The following is a 23,714-nucleotide window of genomic DNA, read 5'->3' as shown; positions in this document are numbered from 1 at the left end:
AAATGTTTCAAAATTAAGAAAAAAAAATGAATTCTGCAAATCAAAACATTTTGAACAAATCATAAAAAATATTCTTCATAATTTTCTTCATTTATATAAATGATCTCTAAATCAAGTCATATATTACTTCATGGTCATATAACTTCAATATAAACACTGAGGTACAAAAGGTGCTCAGCAAAGTGAACTGCGGTTTCATCATTTTCATCCGAACCAAATGACAGGTTAAATACCAACGGTGAGCTCTCGCACTACATTCATATAAAGACAAAGCAGTTTTACATGGTGCCTGAAAACATTTACATCTAGAAAGTGCAGTTTCAGTACAAAGCAGAAATTCAACATGTTAACAGATCCGGGTTTTTTTTGGTTTTTTGGGGGGGAGTAGGGGGCAGGTAAAAAGGGGGTTGCAAAAAAAGACAAAAACTTTGTTCTTGATCGTTAACTAGTTCTGATCTTAAATGTTACCGCATACAGAGCTTTTTACATGTATTGGCACCACAAGTAGTCTATGTAACAAAAAGAAGTCTCAAGAATTGTGTTTTTGCAGCAATATCTGAAAGTTAAAATCAGTGAACCAACTTTTCATTTGAGTAAATTTATGATGTGGTGAATAAGTTTTATACTTTTAGAGAGTCATTGGCACCCCTAACAAATCGTTTAAACTGTAACTAAAGCTTTTTGATAAGTTGTAATTCACTTTTTTTAGATAATCAGGGTGTTCTAAATTTTAATTGGTAACCCCTGACTTTCTGTTTCTTGGACTGATGTGACTATAAGGACATTTTTATCTACTCTTCCAAATGGGTATCAAGAGAACATGCCATGCAAGTAAGCTGAATATGTGTTGGAGATTATAACAATATAGCAAGCTGCCTAAACTTCGCTGTAAATCAAAGAGATGATAAAACACCTTAAAACTGGAAGTCTGACAACAAAAGGATAGACAAGGAACAACATTTATCTTTCCATCATCCACTGTGGAGAGGGTGATGGTGCAAAAATAAACTCCAAATCTTGCTCATTAGAGTGCTGGAGGAACCTGTGGTATGTTGGGGGTAATCAAGACCCCATAATAGGCATTCGTTTGAGCACTTTTAATGACATTTTTATCAGCAGTGCCAATAATTGTGGCAGGCTTTAAATGTAAAAAAAAAAAAAAAAAAAACTATTAAAAAAGTAGAAAGTTTTCTTACAAACAAGACAAATTAGCTCTTCTGATGCGACAAGGCAATAAACACGCTCTTGCAGTTACTTTTCTCGTGACTTTGGTATTAAACTCAAAATGGAGAAATATGTAACCTTGAACAATTACAAAATATTTGAATCCAAAATGTACGATATTTTACTTCAAAAATGTTGGGTATGACATCATAACCATTAATATTGCTTTCTTTTGGTCATTTTTACATTCTGGATTCATGCATATGACATTCTGCCAAGGTAGTTAGCAGGGACGTATCCCTTCTGTCCATTGGACTCAGCCAACCACCACTGCTTGTTTCCGCCCAGGTCACAGAACTGGAGTATGCGGACGTGCTGGTACTCCTGCAGGGACAGCTCCTGTTCACAGCGTGCTTGAAATGCATAGACGGCATAATACTGGGGAGACAAACATAGTCCAGGTGTTACTGAATGCAGCAAAGATCTTTGTTTGTGTGGATACGGTTTACTTTCTCACTTCCCATACATCTGGTGTATTTTTATTTTAAACCAGTAGGGGGCACTGTTTTTTTAGTTTTCTACGTCGACAAAGAAATTATTTCCACTGGTTAGTCTAAGGCTACCGATTATCTTTACTTTAAAACTTACAGTTTTTAAAAGAATACAATATTCTAACGTTACCGTAATGATTAAACAACTACAACAGAAACACCTGGGCAGCACCACACACCTGTTGGGTGTCACCATCCACCGACTCTCCCTGTTCTTCAGCGTTCTCCAGCTCTCCCTGCAGACCTGAGAGGGTTGAGCTGCTGTCTGTGGTGTTCAGGCTGCCACTGCGCATGCTGCCGCTGCTGCTGGGTGACACAAACAGGCTGAGGTCGTCAAAGTCCTCATATGTGATGACAGGCGCCTGCTGCTGCTCTTTGGCCTTCTGGTTCGCCCGCTGGGAGTCCCTCAGAGGGTTGTACTGCTTCAGGAACGTGGAGTAGACATAGCCTTTGTCACCTAATGGAGGCAGAGTAACATGACTTGTCATAATCCATGATTTTTGTGATTTGTTTTTGACACATTGGTATGATTTTTTTAAAATTTTTTTTATCCTCCTATCAGCTTGAAGACTTTATAGCAATCACTGCTCCCAGCTAACTCAGTAGGTGTTTACGTCCCTGCTGTTATTTGCACAGATCTCTCCATTCAAATAATATTACTGCTGACACTTGCACATCCTGTTACACCTGACTTTTCACACTGTTGCCCAATAAATGACATTTCAATTAGTGCATTATTAAATGAGTTGACGATTATTTCAATAATCGACTAACCACGATTAATCGTACATTTGACATTAAGGTTGTCAGCACCTCAGAGGCTGCAGAAGTTTTACTTGCACAATCCTAAACTCAGCTACGCGTTGTGTAAATATACGTCAGAGCTGCTACAAACAGAAAGTATAACAACAGCTTCCCACGAATGCTGCTTTTCCCAAAGGAAAATCCCAGGCCTGTAAAGAATGTAGCTACCTCTAAGAAATACTAATATGCAGAAAACGGGGAGCAACATAAGAAAAAAAAGTTCCTGTAATCTCACGTGACCCCCAGATCCCCAGAGGAAAGCGCTTTGTACTATAAGTGCAGAGGAGTTCAGTTTGTTCCAACCGGTTGCTGATATCTCAGCTGATTCTGGAAGACAAGCTATGGAGTTGGATCTGTTGTGAGGCAACCAGCTCTAGAGGCACCAGCAACCATGACACCACGCCAGCTCCTGGGACTAATTCTTGTGTGCTGACTCGTCAGAAAGTAAAGGAAGGAGTCTCAGTCATATATATAAAAAAAAAAAAAAAAAAAATGCATGGGCCTATGCCAACCACATACAGTTTTTTTTTTTTTTTCTAAACAAAGTCTCTGCTTTCTCTCTCATACACACAAACACACACACTTGCCTCCGTTGTGCACCAGCCAACGGCTGCTGCTGCCTAAAGGGTCTGTATCCTCCAACATGGCCACCAGCTCTCCCTCCAGCAGGCTGAGGTCCTGCTCCTGACAGCCATTGCACTTCCTCTTCAGCTGGTAGAGGCGGTTCGGCGGGTACTCCGCCAGCAGCCAGGCGCGCTGTTCCTCTGTTTGATGCTGCACCTCCTGCACCTGGAAGACAGAGCGGTACGGAGAAGTGTTGGTGTAAATATTTGCTGTGGGTATTTGCTGCGTGGCGCTACGTAACAGAGTTGTCAGTAATGAGGGAGAATTCATCCAGAGGAAGGAGTTTTAGACTATGGCTTCACACGTCTAAGCGCAAATCAAACTGCATAGGTAACTCAGATTGGGAGATTATTTATTAATGTGTATTTTGTACATTTTCTGGTGTGACGACAGAAAAAAAAAAAGAAAAGGTAAAGTTCTGAGATTTCGGCTTGAAAGTAGAAAAAAACCCTTCACGGGCAAACCTTTATTTGTCTCAAGTACCCAATCAGATGTGAGCAACATTGTGCAACCCTTCAAGTAAAAAAAAAAAAAAAACCTAAAAGTTATGATTATTTCTATGGTCTTACCACTGTCTTTTTGTCTCGTTGCCTCTCAAAGCTGACTTTTCTCTCCATTAACTTCTGAGCATTATCCTTCACAAATGTCAGATTGTTCAGCTCATCCATGATGCTGTTCTGCACTTCAGCCATGTTTGACAGAGGAGGCTTGAAAGTACAGAAAAACAAAAGTTAGATCAATTTCAAATGAACAAAACTACATATGCATATAAGCTGTGTGTGTGTGTGTGTGTGTGTGTGTGTGTGTGTGTGTGAGTGTGTGTGTGTGTGTGTGTGTGTGTGTGTGTGTGTGTGTGTGTGTGTGTGTGTGTGTGATTCTCACAGGCAGCTGGTGAACAGCCGGAGCTCCAACCAAAGCGCAACCCATCAGTCCTCTGAGCAGGGCCACCAGACACAGCACGCAGTTTGTCAGGATGGCATAAGCCGCCATGTTGAACCTCTGCAACTCGTCCACTAGCAAAGCATTGATGGCTTCATAGTCTCTCTTGGCAGGACCAGGAGGCGCGTCTGACGCTGGTGAGGAGGTGGGGGACAAGGTGGAGGTGGAGGAGGAGGATGACAAAGAGGAGGAGCGCTCCAGGCGGCAGCAGTAGTCCAGCAGCTTGTCGTATCTCTTCTGGATGAGCTTCTGCGGGGCGGTGAACATGCCCTGCAGAGAGGTGAGGGGCAGCAGAACCAACTCCTCCATTCGCTCTTTCTGAAGGAGAAGGGAAGGGAGAATCGTAGATGCACACAAGTTTGAAAGCTCACTCGGTGCAGTTTGTGAAGAGCTCGATGCTAAGCAGATATTTCCACCCATCCACAATCTTTGTGGGATTGCGAGGTGGGGGTGGGGGCTGGTGCCTATCTCCAGCACTCAACAGGAGAGAGGCGGGGTACACCCAGGACAGGCCACCAGTAAGCAGATATTTAAGTTAGTTAAATGTGCTTAAACTTAGCTAAGGTCTGAAAAAAAAAGCCTCAAACTGTCACCTAACATGGAAGAAAGCTGGTTACGATGTTCAAGAACAACACAAGAAACAACAAAGTTCAGACATCGAAAGCAACAGCAGACCAGAGTCACCGCCCACGGTGAAGCACTTTTTTTTTTTTTTTTCATTTTCTGAAGCAAATTTAAGATCAACTTTGAATGAGAAAAGCTCCTGCTTCAAAATCAACACATTCACTCTCAACTGAAAACTACAGCTGCCCACACAGACGAACCAAATGATTGACCTCATTTAGAGAACATCAGATGGACGGTTGGACTAGTGATGTTCAAACATGACAATGATGTCAACAAAGTAAAATCAAACCTGGTTTTGGCTTGAATAAATCAGGCAGGGACCAAATAACTTTAAATGAGCGTGACACATTATTTTAAGAACACTGGTCCAAATATCTACCCAGAATTTTTCCAGATTAGTTGAAATGTAAGTGGGGTTGGATTTTTTTTTTTTTTTTACCCTGTGTGGCTTTAATAAAATCCACAACAAATTTCAATGTTTTATTCCTTAAAAGTCAGACAAGGTTTTCAGTGTCTCACTAACTTTTATTCCACCATGGAAAAAAGAATGGTTCAAATAAAACATTGAAAAGCTCAACGTTGATGTGACTTTCATGCCCACGATGAATATATGTTCATCAAATCAATCAATCAATCAAATTTTATTTGTATAGCACATTTCAGCAGCAAGTCATTTTAAAGTGCTTTACATAATTTTAAACAGTGAGAAAGAAAAATAAAAAGAAAGTAATAAAAAGAAAAGATAAAATCATTCTGTTGGACTTCCTGTCCATTCAAGTTATATGATCTACTCAGATCTTCCATTTCTTAACACGGGTATTAGCCAGGCCCCGCAGCCTAACAGGACAAGGCCTCCAGCCTTGCAGCACCAGGCTCCGTCCGCCTGTTTCGCGAAAATTTTGCGCTAGGACTTTCGCTGTCCTACGCGGATTTTGTGCATTAATTGGTTACCTGTTAGTCTAGAATTTACAGGGTTTTATATACGCGCAATGACTCCCAGTCACTCGCAAATACATAGAAGGCATCAATTGCCATAGGCAACTGTAAACAGGTGGGTTTTAAGTTGAGATTTAAAGGCTCTCAGTGTTTCAGCTGTTTTACAGTTTTCTGGAAGTTTGTTCCAAATTTGTGGTGCATAGAAACTGAACTCTGCTTCTCCTCGTTTGGTTCTGGTTCTGGGGATGCAGAGCAGATCAGAACCAGAAGATCTGAGGGGTCTAGACGGTTGGTACAGCAATAACAGATCTTTAATGTATTGTGGTGCTAAACCATTCAGTGATTTATAAACTAACAACAGTATTTTAAAGTCTATTCTTTGAGCTACAAGGAGCCAGTGTAGGGGCTTTAAAACTGGTGTTATGTGCTCTATCTTCTTGGTTTTAGTGAGAACACGAGCAGCAGCATTCTGGATCAGCTGCAGCTGTTTGATTGATTTATTAGTCAGACCTGTGAAGACGCTGTTGCAGTAATCAATGCGGCTAAAGATAAACGCATGGATGAGTTTCTCTAGATCATGCTGAGACATTAGTCCTCTAATCCTGGAGATGTTCTTAGATGTTCTTAGATGTTCTCAGGTGATAGAAGGCCGACTTTGTGACTGTCTTAATATGGCTCTGAAGGTTCAGGTCAGAGGTCATCACTACTCCCAGGTTTCGGGCTGATCGCTGGTTTTCATTTGTAATAACTGAGGCTGTGCATTGATTCTAGTTCGCTCCTCTTTAGGTCCAAAGATAATAACTTCAGTTTGTTTCTGTTCAGCTGGAGAAAGTTTTGGCCCATCCACACATTTATCTGTTCTAAGCATCTATTCAGTGATTGGATGGGTTCAGAGTCACCTGGTGACATCGTGATGTAGAGCTGTGTATCATCCGCATAGTTATGGTAGCTAATCCTATTTCCTGCTATAACCTGAGCCAGCGGGAGCATATAAATATTGAAAAGAAGGGGTCCTAGGATTGAGCCTTGGGGTACCCCACATGTGACCTTTGACCTCTCTGATGAGAAGTTTCCAATTGAAACAAAGAAATTCCTGTTGCAAAAGTGCAGCAAAAGTTGTACTTACAAAGTACTTATAAGGATCTTTGCCATTCTTGTGTGACGAGCCATTTGTGTCTGCTTTGCTTGGATCCGTAATCATGTTTTCCATGTCCTTCACGTTCTGAGCGGCAACAGGCACCATCTCCTGCAGAGAAATGTGGAGGCTTTCAGGAAACTGACAGGATATTGAAGATTATTTATTTCTCCTCAAGTCTATCCCATTTTTTAGGTTTATTATGAGAACTGTACAAGCGGTCATATATATGTTTTATATATGTTATTTTTAAGTTTGGAGAAAATGCCCATCTTAAGAATTAATTTTTAACAAAATTACCAATATCACAGTTATGTGAATCCAGGCTAGTGAGAAAAAGAAACAGGCGTTCTTTTTGAACCCCAGCTAAACAAAAAAAAATTATTGAGTACAAATGAGACATTACTAAACTTTGTGTTTATTTCAAATGTATGTTCAGATAGATGATGGAGGCTGTGCCACAAGGGATTTTGTAATAACAATCCATTCCTAACATTGGATTACTTTCCCGTAGCATAAATGGACTCAGATTAAAAGGTGGAGTTTTCAGACTATGTTGCTGCAGCTTCAGTAAAAGAGTCGTTTTAGTAGCTTAAAGCCTTTTAGACATCTTCACTAACGGTGCCAGTACAGTAAGCATGGCTGAATCTTCAGCCTCTCAGTTCTCACCTGAGTATATTGCACATAACAGTTAACATTCTTGGCCAGTTGCCTCACAGCTTTCTCCAGACTCCTGAACAGTTTCTCTTCCTTGTCAAACACTTCATCTCTCACCTGCAGACACAGTCACAGTTAAGGGAATGCTCTGGTATGTTCGGCTCGTGAGCCCAACCACTGATCTGTTTCTACGTCTGCAGGGAGCGAAGGAGGAACAGCGTGTTGGTACCTGTGGTTCGACTCCAGTGAGAATCTTTAGATATCCCGCAAACCTGTCTCCTTTCTTCCGGAGGGAGTGGATGTTAATCTTGTTTAGCTTGCCCCTCAGCGTGCCTTCATCATTTTCTAACCTCTTGTACTTCATAACTAATGTTTGTAGGTATGGAAACAAAACAAAACAACAACAAAAAAGGCAGGCAGGGAATAAAAAACAAGTTTACACATTTATTGAATAGACTGATTAAGTAAACAATTTTTTTTTGGATGTGAATAAATTCATACCTATGTCTTTCCGTCTCCTGAACTCATTGATGTTAACGTTTATGATCTTGGCAGCGGTGAGCGCCTCCTGCAGGGGCAGGTAGTCAAAGTGGTCTTCAGGGGTGGCCTGCCAAAGTTCCCCCAGAAGCAACGGATACTTCATGATCCTCTGGACTGGTTTGATCAGCAGGGAGCCCATGTCCAACAAATTGGGTTTTCCTCTGTGGAAACACAAATTTGACTCAGTAAAGGATCAGAGAAAAAAAAAAAAAAAAAAAAAAAAAAAAGGGTGAGAAAATTTTTTTTTAAAAAAAAAAAAAAAAAACTCTACTTACTCTTGCTCATAGATTTTTCTGCAACAGAAAAAAAACAGTTACAGACTGAAGTTTAATTTTAAGGTTGTAGATCATAATAAAGTTATTTAGTGAATCTAGTAAAACTTACTTCAGTGCTAAGATACATGTAGTAAAATGCTGCTTTATCTGCTCCTCCTTCTCATAGGCCTTCAATGACATGTTGGCGTCGTCATGGTGGTAACAGTAAATCTTATATACATCTTCTAAAGCTGCCTTTGCCTGGATAAACACATCCCCTAAAGCAAACGAGAAAGAAAAAAAAAAAAGACCTTTGTTTTAGTCGCTAGCAGCCAACAATAAATGGAAGAAAAAAGAAAGAGTCAGGAACTGTGAAAGACGTACCTATGACGACTGCTTCTGGATCCGGGTCAGACAAGGCCGCGTGCATTCTGTGAAGGAGAGCTGCAGACACCTCACACACCGTCTCCATGTTGGTGAAAAGTCGGTCTACGTCAACAACCTGACAAAAAATATGGGAGGACATTGTGCTGATTAAGAACTGCGGCGTTATGCATAACAGTCAGCCTATTTGCATGTGCACAGCTTGGCCATCTGTATTTCAAACCATGTAAATTAATTTTCTTGATGTAATTAAAAAGCACTTTCTTCAAGAATACCTTTGCCAATTTAAATGTTAAAAACCAAAATAATTCAAGTTTTGACAATGCAAATAAGATATGTGACTGTATTTGTAATAAATTAAAGATGACCTAATTAAGCATTTTTAGATGATTTATATGAACAAAATCACTTTCTTTTTCAACTGAGCAAATATCTGCTTTCAGTAACACTGGAAGGGATTTAAACTTTGATTAACTGGAGGTGAATGTAAATCGGTTAACTGTTAAATTTGTAGACACATCGAAGCTAAGACTCCTCTACCTGCAACACTCGTAGAGGCTGGACGACTTCTCTGATGCACAGTTCCAAGTCGGTGAGGTAGTCCTTTTCGGTTTGCACAAGTTCTTTTATCACTTTCGCCCTGCGGCTCATCTTCCTGGACCGAATCTCCTCCACGTCCAGCACCGGAGAGGGGAGAGCTGACAGGTCATGAGGCATCAGTTTCTCTATGGGGACAAGGATCACGTAAAAATGAGTCCAAGTTAATTGATTTAATGTCAATTTGACTTGATATCATCACGGGGTGAAAAACTGGCAATGGGCTAAACAAAAAAAAAAAAAAAAAAAAAAGCCCAAGAGGTTTTTGAAATGCAACGTTGTGCTTTTGTTGCTATTTAAATTTTAAAAAATTATTGATTTTTTAAATTAATTTTTTTTTTCTGTAAGTTTTCTACCATCATCTTGACACCTGAGTGAAACTATGTCACTGTGATCTCATCTTCTTCAAATGAAAGTCAGAGAGCCTCACTTCAGCATGCCAGTCAGGCTCACTCGCTTCACGTTTTTTTTTTTTTTTAAATGCTCTGCTGCCTACACAGTGTGAGGCTGTTCTGTGGCAGGCTGAGGGACGCCTGTTTAAGGAAGAGCGATGCTTCCTCGCTGCCTAATCGATGCCAAGCGCTGCTTCCTCCTCTGTATGCAGAGAGCAATAAGGTGGTGGTGGTGGGGGGGCAGAAGGCTCCAAGCATCGTGTCAGGTTACGAAACTAATCAGGCTGCTGATGCAATCCTGCTGTGAGGATCTCAGGCATCTCATCTGCTCAGATCTTTCAAAGTGTTTGTGGGGCACACCAAACTCACACTCAAAAAGGAATAATGAAACCCACTAAGTGACACTGAATGAGTGAGTAGGTGCACACGAACTGTCATGACTGCACATGACAATATCATCTGCTTCAAGCAACACATTGTACCATAAGGGTTTAAGTTTTTTTTGTTGTTTTTTTACCAAGGACTGCTTTACATCTTGTTCAGGCAGAGGCCAAAAGTACCATTTGGAAAATTGTTCTAGAACTATCTGGCAATATTTGTTCAGCGATTCCATTTTGAATTTATATTGTTTACAAAGGTCTTCCCAATTATTGCATAAAACTAGTACATACTCTACAAAAAAAGTGTGCAGACGTGTCGCAGGTGCAATACTTGCCCCATATTTTGCTATTTAAAAGACAACAGAAACCACAGAAGTTGGAGAATGTAACTTGATAAAAGTGACATAACAATATTTGACCCAGTAGGACGGATCATGTGACTGTGCCCAGCAGAGCCTTATGGTGAATTCAAGCACAAGGAAAATACTAACATGGCAGAAACAAAGCTCTGATCTCACTCTACCGACAACACTGCGTGCTGCTGTGCCAACTCACACTTAAAGCCACAAAAAGTTGGAAAGCAAGACATTTATTATAGTCTACACATTCATATTTTAATATGTATTATAAAACGATAATATTTCACGTTTGATTGTTGTTCTTGCCATACTACTCAGCTACAGAATGAGATTTCTTCATTTTTTTACTTTAAATTTACTTCCAAATTTAAAGAAACAGGTTAAAACATATAGAAAAATGGCAAATTACTTATTGTTTGAAGAAAAGTAAAAAAAAAAAAAAAAGTCGGAGCCCAAGGTAGAAATCATCCTATGTTTTTAGCATTTAGCTGTTTCTCAGTTTGTCTAATATGATTAATATTTCACTTATAATGATCTAATGAATGTCCTTTCTTCAATGAATAATTTCTGAGAAACGTCTGGTTTAAGGTTTTCTGCATGCTGTGATTATTTTAAACATTGGTGGTCAGGAGCAGAGCTAAACTTTGAACTTGTACCTATTGAGTTCGTCCAATGTTGATTTTGAGGTCTATTTCTGGATCCTCTTGTAGAAACTAATCCTCTTATAATCTTTGGCGCTTATATAAATCATTTTCTTCCAAGTTATGCAAATATTCTAACGTTTTTAATCCTACCTCTACAAGTGAAATTTTTCCCGTGTCACAAGTTTAACAATGTAAACAATCCACCCACATCCTTATCAGCCAGAGAGATGTTCTACAAACACACATTTGCTCACCGCTGTCACATTTTTTTTTTTATTATTTTTAATTGCTTCTGCTTTTAATTTGATCGTAAAATACACCATTATGGTTGTGGTGTGTTTTTGTAGACATCCGTTACTGATTTCTGAAAAAAACTTTCTTATTTTCATGCACATGACATTTGTGGATGTGGAATTGGACAGTGTTACAATTCCACATCCAGATTAGATTTTTTTTTTATTTATATATTTATTTATTTATTTATTTTACAGCCAAACAAGTCACACACAATGATCATTTTCAGTTTACATAAATGCTGCGTTTATACGCATGGGGCAGAAGTTGGGTAGGTTTAAAGAATTATTGAATCAAAACTGTGACACACAGTTGCTGGAATGTGCTGTATAATACTGCTAATATTAGTGGGTTGTTGCAATAACTTTAGTTCAAGCCAGAGAAGAATTTTATTTATTTTTACTTTATTTATTTATTTATTTATTTTTTAAAGTTTTATCTTTTTGAATATAGGCAGGTAGAGGACGCAGCAAATGTGGATGAGTGTGCTCAACTCAACTGAGACCAAAATTGAATTTTTTTGACATTAATACCATGAATTTGAAAGATTAAGTTCACAGCATCCACACTGTGAACTATGATACAATGAGATGCTTTATTTCAGCAGTGACAATGAAACTGGTCAGAGTTGTTTTGAAGAGGAATGAAGCTAAACAGCTATAGAGTCACCCTCAAAGAAAACCAGTTAAAGGTTATCAGACTTCAGACAAGGTCAGATAAATAAAAAACTATACAGCTCACTCTCTTGATTTTTTCTTTAAATGATTGCTTTCTTCCATTTTACAGCTACACAATTTGCAATTAAACCAAACTGACTTTTGTAATTGTTACAATTTTTTTTGTTGTTGTTTTACCCTGTATCACAATACTTTATATTATCTAAGTAATAAGTCTCCAACACATAATAAGCAACTAGTTCAGTGTCATATGTCAGCTTTAGCTGTCAGTCTGTAAGAAAGATCCCATACCTGAAAACCAGCACCTGTGAGAAAATAGGCCCAAGGAGAGTTTGAGTTTGGTCACTTCAAACCAGCTGAAATGTGACTATTGAATTTTATAAAATTGACACAAAAAGCTTGTGTCATGAAAGCTTCACTTCTTTTTGCTACCAAACTGAAAAACTGTAAAACTGGTGGGACATTTTAAGTTTGACAGAATCCTGTTTGGTTTGGTTTCAGGTGCGGGATTTCCCATGAAAGCTTAGACAAGGGTTTTCTCTGTTCAGCCCAGTGAAAGGGATCCCAATACGCTAGTCCGGAAAGAGCACAAAAAAACCTGATGGATTGTGTTGCACTTTTTGGAAAAATAATACTTTGGATTGTGCCACACACCAACAGGAAAGTTATCAAGCCAAATAAATGTAATTTGAAAACAAAGCATACAGAAATTGGAGAAAAGCTGGTTGCAATAAGTGGATTATGGTTCTTATTCTCATGAATTGGCAACATGGTAAGAGCAAAGAACTTTTTTCATTGTTAAATTTTTGTTTATTTTAAGTTATACAAAGTTAAAGTTACCATAAAATATCAATAAATGCCAATTGTTGCAAAGGCCTACAGGAAATAATGTAAGCTGATGAATCCTTATGTAAACCTTAAAATTTAAAACTGCCTGCACATTTAACGGCACCCTAAGTAAATTTGTGTTAAAAGGTTTACAAAATCAATTCTCTTTTGTTTTTGTGTTGTTTTTACAACACAATAATCTCATAAGGAAAAGTTAGCTGTAGTTATTTGGAGATTTGTTTTTAACCTAAAAGGTTTGTTCCTCATCCAGCCTTATTGTTAACAGTTCCATTTGTTGTGAACCATTTAATCCATACTCTGAAAGTATATATGGGCAAATTGTTTTTTTCTTGAATATATTTCTTCATGTGTGAGGATCAACACAGATCTGCCTCAGTTGAATGGTACGTTCACTTCTCTTTCCCATCTTGAAGGGAAGCTTCTTTAACAATTCACATTTGCACCCGATGGAACCACAAAATCATATTGAAATTTTCGAAAAACAAGTGAATGAGCACATATTTGAAAATGCTTAAAATTTACAAATGTCTGTAGGCATTGTAGAACTTTTTACTTTATTTGGATGCCATTGGATATGGATGAGATGGTTTTGGGAATGGTAGGATATCCCGGTGGTTGTTACATGACCACCCATTCTTAGTATTTTAGAATTTGGGCAACAGATGTTCAAACAGGATCCAAATTTTAAAAGGAACCAGTTTTTTTTTTTTTTTAATTTGTCTTCCAACTTAGCACAGGAATGATTAATAAAATGTTACTTTAAGATGTACTAAACATCATAAGTGACTCTAACCCAGTATAAAACCATATTTTCTTGATTAAATGTGTGTATGAAAGACTGGAAAACCTAGTGTTTGACCAAAAGTTGACAGGTCATCTTTTCTCCTTTCTTTGTTTGGATGCTTATGCCACTCCCAGACAGTTGTGTTGCCCTGAGTGGTGAGCCATATCACAAATGTCAAAGACCACAGCTGATTAGACATACTGATGTTATGTCTCCATGGCTCCTTTGCACAAACCTGCCTGACAGGCAGATGAGAGCAGACTTGAAGAGCAGCAGCTCAAATGTTTCCTCTTTCAGTGAAGTCATCGTTCTGTCAATATTTGCATTGGTAATACCCCTGTAAATATGTAATGCTGCTCATCAGCTGACTCTAAAACAGGGCGGGGTTAATGGTTTACTGAAAACACCTCTGCGTGTGTTTTTGACAACTCTGCCCACCACGATACAGGCTGGGCTAGAAAATAGCACAAAGGAGCAGTAGAGTGGTCCTATTTCAGGTAAACAAAACTGCTGCCGATAAGGCAAGCATAAATAAGTGTGTGTGTGTGTGTATAAGTGTGTGTGAAAGTTACCTGTGAAACAGGCATTGAGATTTACTTTTCGTTTGCTTTATAAACCATCAGCGGTCAGTGTGTCATGTGATTTACATTGTTCACAGGAGAGGAAACTGAGGAACAAGTGGTGCAGGAAAGTCAACATACCTCAGTTGACTCAGTGATTGTAACCCCCCTGCTGACAGCTGATGTCATTTTGCTTGAAGTGCAGCATTCCCACTTGCTGACTGCAAATGGGAATGCTGACTGTCTGCACTCTAGGTCAGGCAGAGCCAGTTTTTTTTTTTTGTTTTTTTTTTTCTCAAGAGTGGATATGTGTTAAAAGTAATCATGCTCATCTGTAGTTGTGACCCCATTGTTGCTATTATTACTTTTGTAACTCATGTCTGTCCACGCTTTTTAAAGTTAATTTCATTCTTAAGTTGAATCTTTTTCATTTGTATAAAATGGAAACAGCTCAAGGGACTCATTGTTCCAACGTCTTGAATTTATAAAAATAACATTATGTTCCTTTTTTCCAGTCTTCCTGGCTAATGTCTTGTTTATGTGTCAGTCCGGAATACCTGAAAGGCCACTCCTCCGTGCCCGGGTATGGGGCACAGTTTGCATATGTGGCTTCATCCCTCAGGGAGTATCTTTCTCAGCACATAGTAACACAACAGGTGCCCAATAAAGAGCAGAGCACACTTACTGGCAGGTGCAGTGTTAAAATTCCCCCACCCCCTTAAGCCACGGATGCTGTTTTTAACAGCCTGTCTGTTGTGCATCTATTACATCTCCAGGTATAAGTTTGCACTGAGACACTTTAGTTGCTATAGTTTTGTCACTTGGGAACATCTTTAGCTGCTGTACCTTTAAGTTTAGCGCTGTACTCCGTCTTGTCAGACTGACTCCTCCTCACCAGCGTCCCCAGGTTGATGTCACCGTTGGCTATGTCATTGGCCACTATAGTGTCCGTCTTTCTCCTCTCCAGGTACCGCAGGAACACAGGCCGGTTTCTTCTTTTTATCGGTCTTTCCTTGTCCTTCTCACCCCCACCGGCCTCCTTGGGATCCATGGTGAGCCTGTCAGGTCCCCCTTTCCTCAGGTCAGTGATAGAGAACAGGAGGGTTGACAGAGAGAGACTGCCTGGGAAGTTCAACAGGTGTACTGTGTTCAATGTGTCCTGACTGCCTGCTCTGCACAGGTAGCTCCTCCCATGTACCTGTCACGAGGGCCACACCTCTGCACTTAGTGCCTAGGCTTTCCTCCCTTTAGACCATCACATCTACCCACCAAAAGGACATTTTGTGCCTTGCCTTTATTTAGAGGGTTTACGTGAAGAAAATACTATTGAGGTCATCTCCTTGCTCATGCACTTTAACAAGATGGAAAGAAAAACTGCCTCTCACTTACCGACAAGGTGCCAACTGCTCATGAGGAAGTTAAATAAGGTAGTCATGCAAATGGCCTGGCTGTAAAACACACTGGGAAATTCAGCTTCTTATTTACACAATACTGAATGAGATCATTTTTAGAAGTCCTATGCGTTTAGCCATAAACAAGTTTACAGGTGCATCTTTCCATATTAAAATTTTATTTAAAAGTTAATTTACACTGATTAAATCCAAACAGTGAAATTTATGTTTCATAAACTCAGTACAAAGAGTTACATATGAGTGTTTATTCCTATTAATTTTGTTTAATATGACTTGTAGATAAATTGGAACCCAAAATTCAGTTCCCCAGAAAATTTGACTATAACAAAAAAGAAACCCCAACAAGATATCCTTGTGATGGCCTGTTAAGCACATCCATACCATGGTTATCAAATCAGATATTACTTCGTTTGGCAGAGTACTGCTAGAAATGACAAACTTCTTAAAGTCACCAGAAGAGATTGTGGAGTACGCTAAGATTTTCTAGCAGACAGTTTTGCTGACGTTGGACAGTTGACGAACAACCAGCAGGTGACACTCGGCACCCCAAATCATATCTGACAGGGGAAACGCTGAACCTCAAGCAACTTGACTTCTGTCTCCACTCTACCTTCAAGCTCTGGAACTTTGATTTTCAGATTAAATGCACAAATTGCTTTCGTCTGAAAAAGAGATTTTACATCACTGATCAACACTCAAGTTTCTCCTTTGGCCAGGTATGACATTTCTGGTGACTCTTGAAGCCTTCTACATTTAGATGCCTTCGGTGAATAAAGCTGTAATGTAATCGAACCTGAGTTAGCATTTTAACAGCAGATTTAATTAAGCAACTGGATGTTAGCCATTTATTTAGCATCTTCTTGTCCCATCTCTTCAGGGTTGACCGGACAGTGCCTGGCAGGAAGTCATCCTCATACAAGGTAAACTCATCTTGAAACTGACTGGGCTATCGCTTCGAGATATAACTCATTAATGATTCAAGTGAAGGCAAGGATTTCTCTTTGACTCTCCTTGACAATGCCAAATTATTACTCTCCAAACAGCATTGTTCCCCAGAAACATTATCACATATTAGAGTGCTGTATATGCTGTCTTATATAGAATTTCATAAAATGCACAAAAAANTTTGTTTTAAAATCACCCGGGGGGAAAAAACGGGAAAGGGGAAAAAAAAAAAAAAAAAAAAAAAAAAACACAGCTCAAGAGATTATTGAAATGCAACGTTGTGCTTTTGTTGCTATTTAAATTTTAAAAAATTATTGATTTTTTAAATTAATTTTTTTTTTCTGTAAGTTTTCTACCATCATCTTGACACCTGAGTGAAACTATGTCACTGTGATCTCATCTTCTTCAAATGAAAGTCAGAGAGCCTCACTTCAGCATGCCAGTCAGGCTCACTCGCTTCACGTTTTTTTTTTTTTTTAAATGCTCTGCTGCCTACACAGTGTGAGGCTGTTCTGTGGCAGGCTGAGGGACGCCTGTTTAAGGAAGAGCGATGCTTCCTCGCTGCCTAATCGATGCCAAGCGCTGCTTCCTCCTCTGTATGCAGAGAGCAATAAGGTGGTGGTGGTGGGGGGGCAGAAGGCTCCAAGCATCGTGTCAGGTTACGAAACTAATCAGGCTGCTGATGCAATCCTGCTGTGAGGATCTCAGGCATCTCATCTGCTCAGATCTTTCAAAGTGTTTGTGGGGCACACCAAACTCACACTCAAAAAGGAATAATGAAACCCACTAAGTGACACTGAATGAGTGAGTAGGTGCACACGAACTGTCATGACTGCACATGACAATATCATCTGCTTCAAGCAACACATTGTACCATAAGGGTTTAAGTTTTTTTTGTTGTTTTTTTACCAAGGACTGCTTTACATCTTGTTCAGGCAGAGGCCAAAAGTACCATTTGGAAAATTGTTCTAGAACTATCTGGCAATATTTGTTCAGCGATTCCATTTTGAATTTATATTGTTTACAAAGGTCTTCCCAATTATTGCATAAAACTAGTACATACTCTACAAAAAAAGTGTGCAGACGTGTCGCAGGTGCAATACTTGCCCCATATTTTGCTATTTAAAAGACAACAGAAACCACAGAAGTTGGAGAATGTAACTTGATAAAAGTGACATAACAATATTTGACCCAGTAGGACGGATCATGTGACTGTGCCCAGCAGAGCCTTATGGTGAATTCAAGCACAAGGAAAATACTAACATGGCAGAAACAAAGCTCTGATCTCACTCTACCGACAACACTGCGTGCTGCTGTGCCAACTCACACTTAAAGCCACAAAAAGTTGGAAAGCAAGACATTTATTATAGTCTACACATTCATATTTTAATATGTATTATAAAACGATAATATTTCACGTTTGATTGTTGTTCTTGCCATACTACTCAGCTACAGAATGAGATTTCTTCATTTTTTTACTTTAAATTTACTTCCAAATTTAAAGAAACAGGTTAAAACATATAGAAAAATGGCAAATTACTTATTGTTTGAAGAAAAGTAAAAAAAAAAAAAAAAGTCGGAGCCCAAGGTAGAAATCATCCTATGTTTTTAGCATTTAGCTGTTTCTCAGTTTGTCTAATATGATTAATATTTCACTTATAATGATCTAATGAATGTCCTTTCTTCAATGAATAATTTCTGAGAAACGTCTGGTTTAAGGTTTTCTGCATGCTGTGATTATTTTAAACATTGGTGGTCAGGAGCAGAGCTAAACTTTGAACTTGTACCTATTGAGTTCGTCCAATGTTGATTTTGAGGTCTATTTCTGGATCCTCTTGTAGAAACTAATCCTCTTATAATCTTTGGCGCTTATATAAATCATTTTCTTCCAAGTTATGCAAATATTCTAACGTTTTTAATCCTACCTCTACAAGTGAAATTTTTCCCGTGTCACAAGTTTAACAATGTAAACAATCCACCCACATCCTTATCAGCCAGAGAGATGTTCTACAAACACACATTTGCTCACCGCTGTCACATTTTTTTTTTTATTATTTTTAATTGCTTCTGCTTTTAATTTGATCGTAAAATACACCATTATGGTTGTGGTGTGTTTTTGTAGACATCCGTTACTGATTTCTGAAAAAAACTTTCTTATTTTCATGCACATGACATTTGTGGATGTGGAATTGGACAGTGTTACAATTCCACATCCAGATTAGATTTTTTTTTTATTTATATATTTATTTATTTATTTATTTTACAGCCAAACAAGTCACACACAATGATCATTTTCAGTTTACATAAATGCTGCGTTTATACGCATGGGGCAGAAGTTGGGTAGGTTTAAAGAATTATTGAATCAAAACTGTGACACACAGTTGCTGGAATGTGCTGTATAATACTGCTAATATTAGTGGGTTGTTGCAATAACTTTAGTTCAAGCCAGAGAAGAATTTTATTTATTTTTACTTTATTTATTTATTTATTTATTTTTTAAAGTTTTATCTTTTTGAATATAGGCAGGTAGAGGACGCAGCAAATGTGGATGAGTGTGCTCAACTCAACTGAGACCAAAATTGAATTTTTTTGACATTAATACCATGAATTTGAAAGATTAAGTTCACAGCATCCACACTGTGAACTATGATACAATGAGATGCTTTATTTCAGCAGTGACAATGAAACTGGTCAGAGTTGTTTTGAAGAGGAATGAAGCTAAACAGCTATAGAGTCACCCTCAAAGAAAACCAGTTAAAGGTTATCAGACTTCAGACAAGGTCAGATAAATAAAAAACTATACAGCTCACTCTCTTGATTTTTTCTTTAAATGATTGCTTTCTTCCATTTTACAGCTACACAATTTGCAATTAAACCAAACTGACTTTTGTAATTGTTACAATTTTTTTTGTTGTTGTTTTACCCTGTATCACAATACATTATATTATCTAAGTAATAAGTCTCAAACACATAATAAGCAACTAGTTCAGTGTCATATGTCAGCTTTAGCTGTCAGTCTGTAAGAAAGATCCCATACCTGAAAACCAGCACCTGTGAGAAAATAGGCCCAAGGAGAGTTTGAGTTTGGTCACTTCAAACCAGCTGAAATGTGACTATTGAATTTTATAAAATTGACACAAAAAGCTTGTGTCATGAAAGCTTCACTTCTTTTTGCTACCAAACTGAAAAACTGTAAAACTGGTGGGACATTTTAAGTTTGACAGAATCCTGTTTGGTTTGGTTTCAGGTGCGGGATTTCCCATGAAAGCTTAGACAAGGGTTTTCTCTGTTCAGCCCAGTGAAAGGGATCCCAATACGCTAGTCCGGAAAGAGCACAAAAAAACCTGATGGATTGTGTTGCACTTTTTGGAAAAATAATACTTTGGATTGTGCCACACACCAACAGGAAAGTTATCAAGCCAAATAAATGTAATTTGAAAACAAAGCATACAGAAATTGGAGAAAAGCTGGTTGCAATAAGTGGATTATGGTTCTTATTCTCATGAATTGGCAACATGGTAAGAGCAAAGAACTTTTTTCATTGTTAAATTTTTGTTTATTTTAAGTTATACAAAGTTAAAGTTACCATAAAATATCAATAAATGCCAATTGTTGCAAAGGCCTACAGGAAATAATGTAAGCTGATGAATCCTTATGTAAACCTTAAAATTTAAAACTGCCTGCACATTTAACGGCACCCTAAGTAAATTTGTGTTAAAAGGTTTACAAAATCAATTCTCTTTTGTTTTTGTGTTGTTTTTACAACACAATAATCTCATAAGGAAAAGTTAGCTGTAGTTATTTGGAGATTTGTTTTTAACCTAAAAGGTTTGTTCCTCATCCAGCCTTATTGTTAACAGTTCCATTTGTTGTGAACCATTTAATCCATACTCTGAAAGTATATATGGGCAAATTGTTTTTTTCTTGAATATATTTCTTCATGTGTGAGGATCAACACAGATCTGCCTCAGTTGAATGGTACGTTCACTTCTCTTTCCCATCTTGAAGGGAAGCTTCTTTAACAATTCACATTTGCACCCGATGGAACCACAAAATCATATTGAAATTTTCGAAAAACAAGTGAATGAGCACATATTTGAAAATGCTTAAAATTTACAAATGTCTGTAGGCATTGTAGAACTTTTTACTTTATTTGGATGCCATTGGATATGGATGAGATGGTTTTGGGAATGGTAGGATATCCCGGTGGTTGTTACATGACCACCCATTCTTAGTATTTTAGAATTTGGGCAACAGATGTTCAAACAGGATCCAAATTTTAAAAGGAACCAGTTTTTTTTTTTTTTTAATTTGTCTTCCAACTTAGCACAGGAATGATTAATAAAATGTTACTTTAAGATGTACTAAACATCATAAGTGACTCTAACCCAGTATAAAACCATATTTTCTTGATTAAATGTGTGTATGAAAGACTGGAAAACCTAGTGTTTGACCAAAAGTTGACAGGTCATCTTTTCTCCTTTCTTTGTTTGGATGCTTATGCCACTCCCAGACAGTTGTGTTGCCCTGAGTGGTGAGCCATATCACAAATGTCAAAGACCACAGCTGATTAGACATACTGATGTTATGTCTCCATGGCTCCTTTGCACAAACCTGCCTGACAGGCAGATGAGAGCAGACTTGAAGAGCAGCAGCTCAAATGTTTCCTCTTTCAGTGAAGTCATCGTTCTGTCAATATTTGCATTGGTAATACCCCTGTAAATATGTAATGCTGCTCATCAGCTGACTCTAAAACAGGGCGGGGTTAATGGTTTACTGAAAACACCTCTGCGTGTGTTTTTGACAACTCTGCCCACCACGATACAGGCTGGGCTAGAAAATAGCACAAAGGAGCAGTAGAGTGGTCCTATTTCAGGTAAACAAAACTGCTGCCGATAAGGCAAGCATAAATAAGTGTGTGTGTGTGTGTATAAGTGTGTGTGAAAGTTACCTGTGAAACAGGCATTGAGATTTACTTTTCGTTTGCTTTATAAACCATCAGCGGTCAGTGTGTCATGTGATTTACATTGTTCACAGGAGAGGAAACTGAGGAACAAGTGGTGCAGGAAAGTCAACATACCTCAGTTGACTCAGTGATTGTAACCCCCCTGCTGACAGCTGATGTCATTTTGCTTGAAGTGCAGCATTCCCACTTGCTGACTGCAAATGGGAATGCTGACTGTCTGCACTCTAGGTCAGGCAGAGCCAGTTTTTTTTTTTTGTTTTTTTTTTTTTCAAGAGGGGATATGTGTTAAAAGTAATCATGCTCATCTGTAGTTGTGACCCCATTGTTGCTATTATTACTTTTGTAACTCATGTCTGTCCACGCTTTTTAAAGTTAATTTCATTCTTAAGTTGAATCTTTTTCATTTGTATAAAATGGAAACAGCTCAAGGGACTCATTGTTCCAACGTCTTGAATTTATAAAAATAACATTATGTTCCTTTTTTCCAGTCTTCCTGGCTAATGTCTTGTTTATGTGTCAGTCCGGAATACCTGAAAGGCCACTCCTCCGTGCCCGGGTATGGGGCACAGTTTGCATATGTGGCTTCATCCCTCAGGGAGTATCTTTCTCAGCACATAGTAACACAACAGGTGCCCAATAAAGAGCAGAGCACACTTACTGGCAGGTGCAGTGTTAAAATTCCCCCACCCCCTTAAGCCACGGATGCTGTTTTTAACAGCCTGTCTGTTGTGCATCTATTACATCTCCAGGTATAAGTTTGCACTGAGACACTTTAGTTGCTATAGTTTTGTCACTTGGGAACATCTTTAGCTGCTGTACCTTTAAGTTTAGCGCTGTACTCCGTCTTGTCAGACTGACTCCTCCTCACCAGCGTCCCCAGGTTGATGTCACCGTTGGCTATGTCATTGGCCACTATAGTGTCCGTCTTTCTCCTCTCCAGGTACCGCAGGAACACAGGCCGGTTTCTTCTTTTTATCGGTCTTTCCTTGTCCTTCTCACCCCCACCGGCCTCCTTGGGATCCATGGTGAGCCTGTCAGGTCCCCCTTTCCTCAGGTCAGTGATAGAGAACAGGAGGGTTGACAGAGAGAGACTGCCTGGGAAGTTCAACAGGTGTACTGTGTTCAATGTGTCCTGACTGCCTGCTCTGCACAGGTAGCTCCTCCCATGTACCTGTCACGAGGGCCACACCTCTGCACTTAGTGCCTAGGCTTTCCTCCCTTTAGACCATCACATCTACCCACCAAAAGGACATTTTGTGCCTTGCCTTTATTTAGAGGGTTTACGTGAAGAAAATACTATTGAGGTCATCTCCTTGCTCATGCACTTTAACAAGATGGAAAGAAAAACTGCCTCTCACTTACCGACAAGGTGCCAACTGCTCATGAGGAAGTTAAATAAGGTAGTCATGCAAATGGCCTGGCTGTAAAACACACTGGGAAATTCAGCTTCTTATTTACACAATACTGAATGAGATCATTTTTAGAAGTCCTATGCGTTTAGCCATAAACAAGTTTACAGGTGCATCTTTCCATATTAAAATTTTATTTAAAAGTTAATTTACACTGATTAAATCCAAACAGTGAAATTTATGTTTCATAAACTCAGTACAAAGAGTTACATATGAGTGTTTATTCCTATTAATTTTGTTTAATATGACTTGTAGATAAATTGGAACCCAAAATTCAGTTCCCCAGAAAATTTGACTATAACAAAAAAGAAACCCCAACAAGATATCCTTGTGATGGCCTGTTAAGCACATCCATACCATGGTTATCAAATCAGATATTACTTCGTTTGGCAGAGTACTGCTAGAAATGACAAACTTCTTAAAGTCACCAGAAGAGATTGTGGAGTACGCTAAGATTTTCTAGCAGACAGTTTTGCTGACGTTGGACAGTTGACGAACAACCAGCAGGTGACACTCGGCACCCCAAATCATATCTGACAGGGGAAACGCTGAACCTCAAGCAACTTGACTTCTGTCTCCACTCTACCTTCAAGCTCTGGAACTTTGATTTTCAGATTAAATGCACAAATTGCTTTCGTCTGAAAAAGAGATTTTACATCACTGATCAACACTCAAGTTTCTCCTTTGGCCAGGTATGACATTTCTGGTGACTCTTGAAGCCTTCTACATTTAGATGCCTTCGGTGAATAAAGCTGTAATGTAATCGAACCTGAGTTAGCATTTTAACAGCAGATTTAATTAAGCAACTGGATGTTAGCCATTTATTTAGCA

General features: G+C 38.7%; 1 protein-coding gene across 2 annotated transcripts; it reads right to left on the bottom strand.

Moving 5' to 3' along the window:
• Positions 1 to 377: 377 nt before the first annotated feature.
• On the bottom strand, positions 378 to 16,561 carry arhgef38 (Rho guanine nucleotide exchange factor (GEF) 38). 2 transcript variants are annotated; one of them, XM_015055754.1, is made up of 14 exons: positions 14,998 to 16,561; positions 9,156 to 9,340; positions 8,616 to 8,733; positions 8,362 to 8,509; positions 8,253 to 8,270; positions 7,939 to 8,138; positions 7,667 to 7,803; positions 7,450 to 7,554; positions 6,772 to 6,891; positions 4,026 to 4,400; positions 3,713 to 3,850; positions 3,107 to 3,308; positions 1,895 to 2,172; positions 378 to 1,602 (listed from the first exon to the last, which is right to left on the bottom strand). In XM_015055754.1, exons 1-14 carry the CDS (start codon positions 15,200 to 15,202, stop codon positions 1,420 to 1,422), a joined length of 2,412 nt encoding a protein of 803 aa, XP_014911240.1. In that variant the 5' UTR covers positions 15,203 to 16,561; the 3' UTR covers positions 378 to 1,419. The 2 variants fall into 2 exon arrangements, with proteins under 2 accessions (XP_014911240.1, XP_014911241.1); XM_015055755.1 differs by lacking the exon at positions 14,998 to 16,561 and adding an exon at positions 11,000 to 12,160.
• Between the last annotated feature and the right edge of the window lie 7,153 nt (positions 16,562 to 23,714).

Source organism: Poecilia latipinna, unplaced genomic scaffold (genome assembly GCF_001443285.1).
Source record: "Poecilia latipinna isolate Pla-1442-1.1 unplaced genomic scaffold, P_latipinna-1.0 Scaffold1334, whole genome shotgun sequence".
NCBI classification, from domain to species: Eukaryota; Metazoa; Chordata; class Actinopteri; order Cyprinodontiformes; family Poeciliidae; genus Poecilia; species Poecilia latipinna.
Note: the sequence above shows the minus strand (reverse complement) of the source record. Positions and strands in the feature narration are given on the sequence as shown.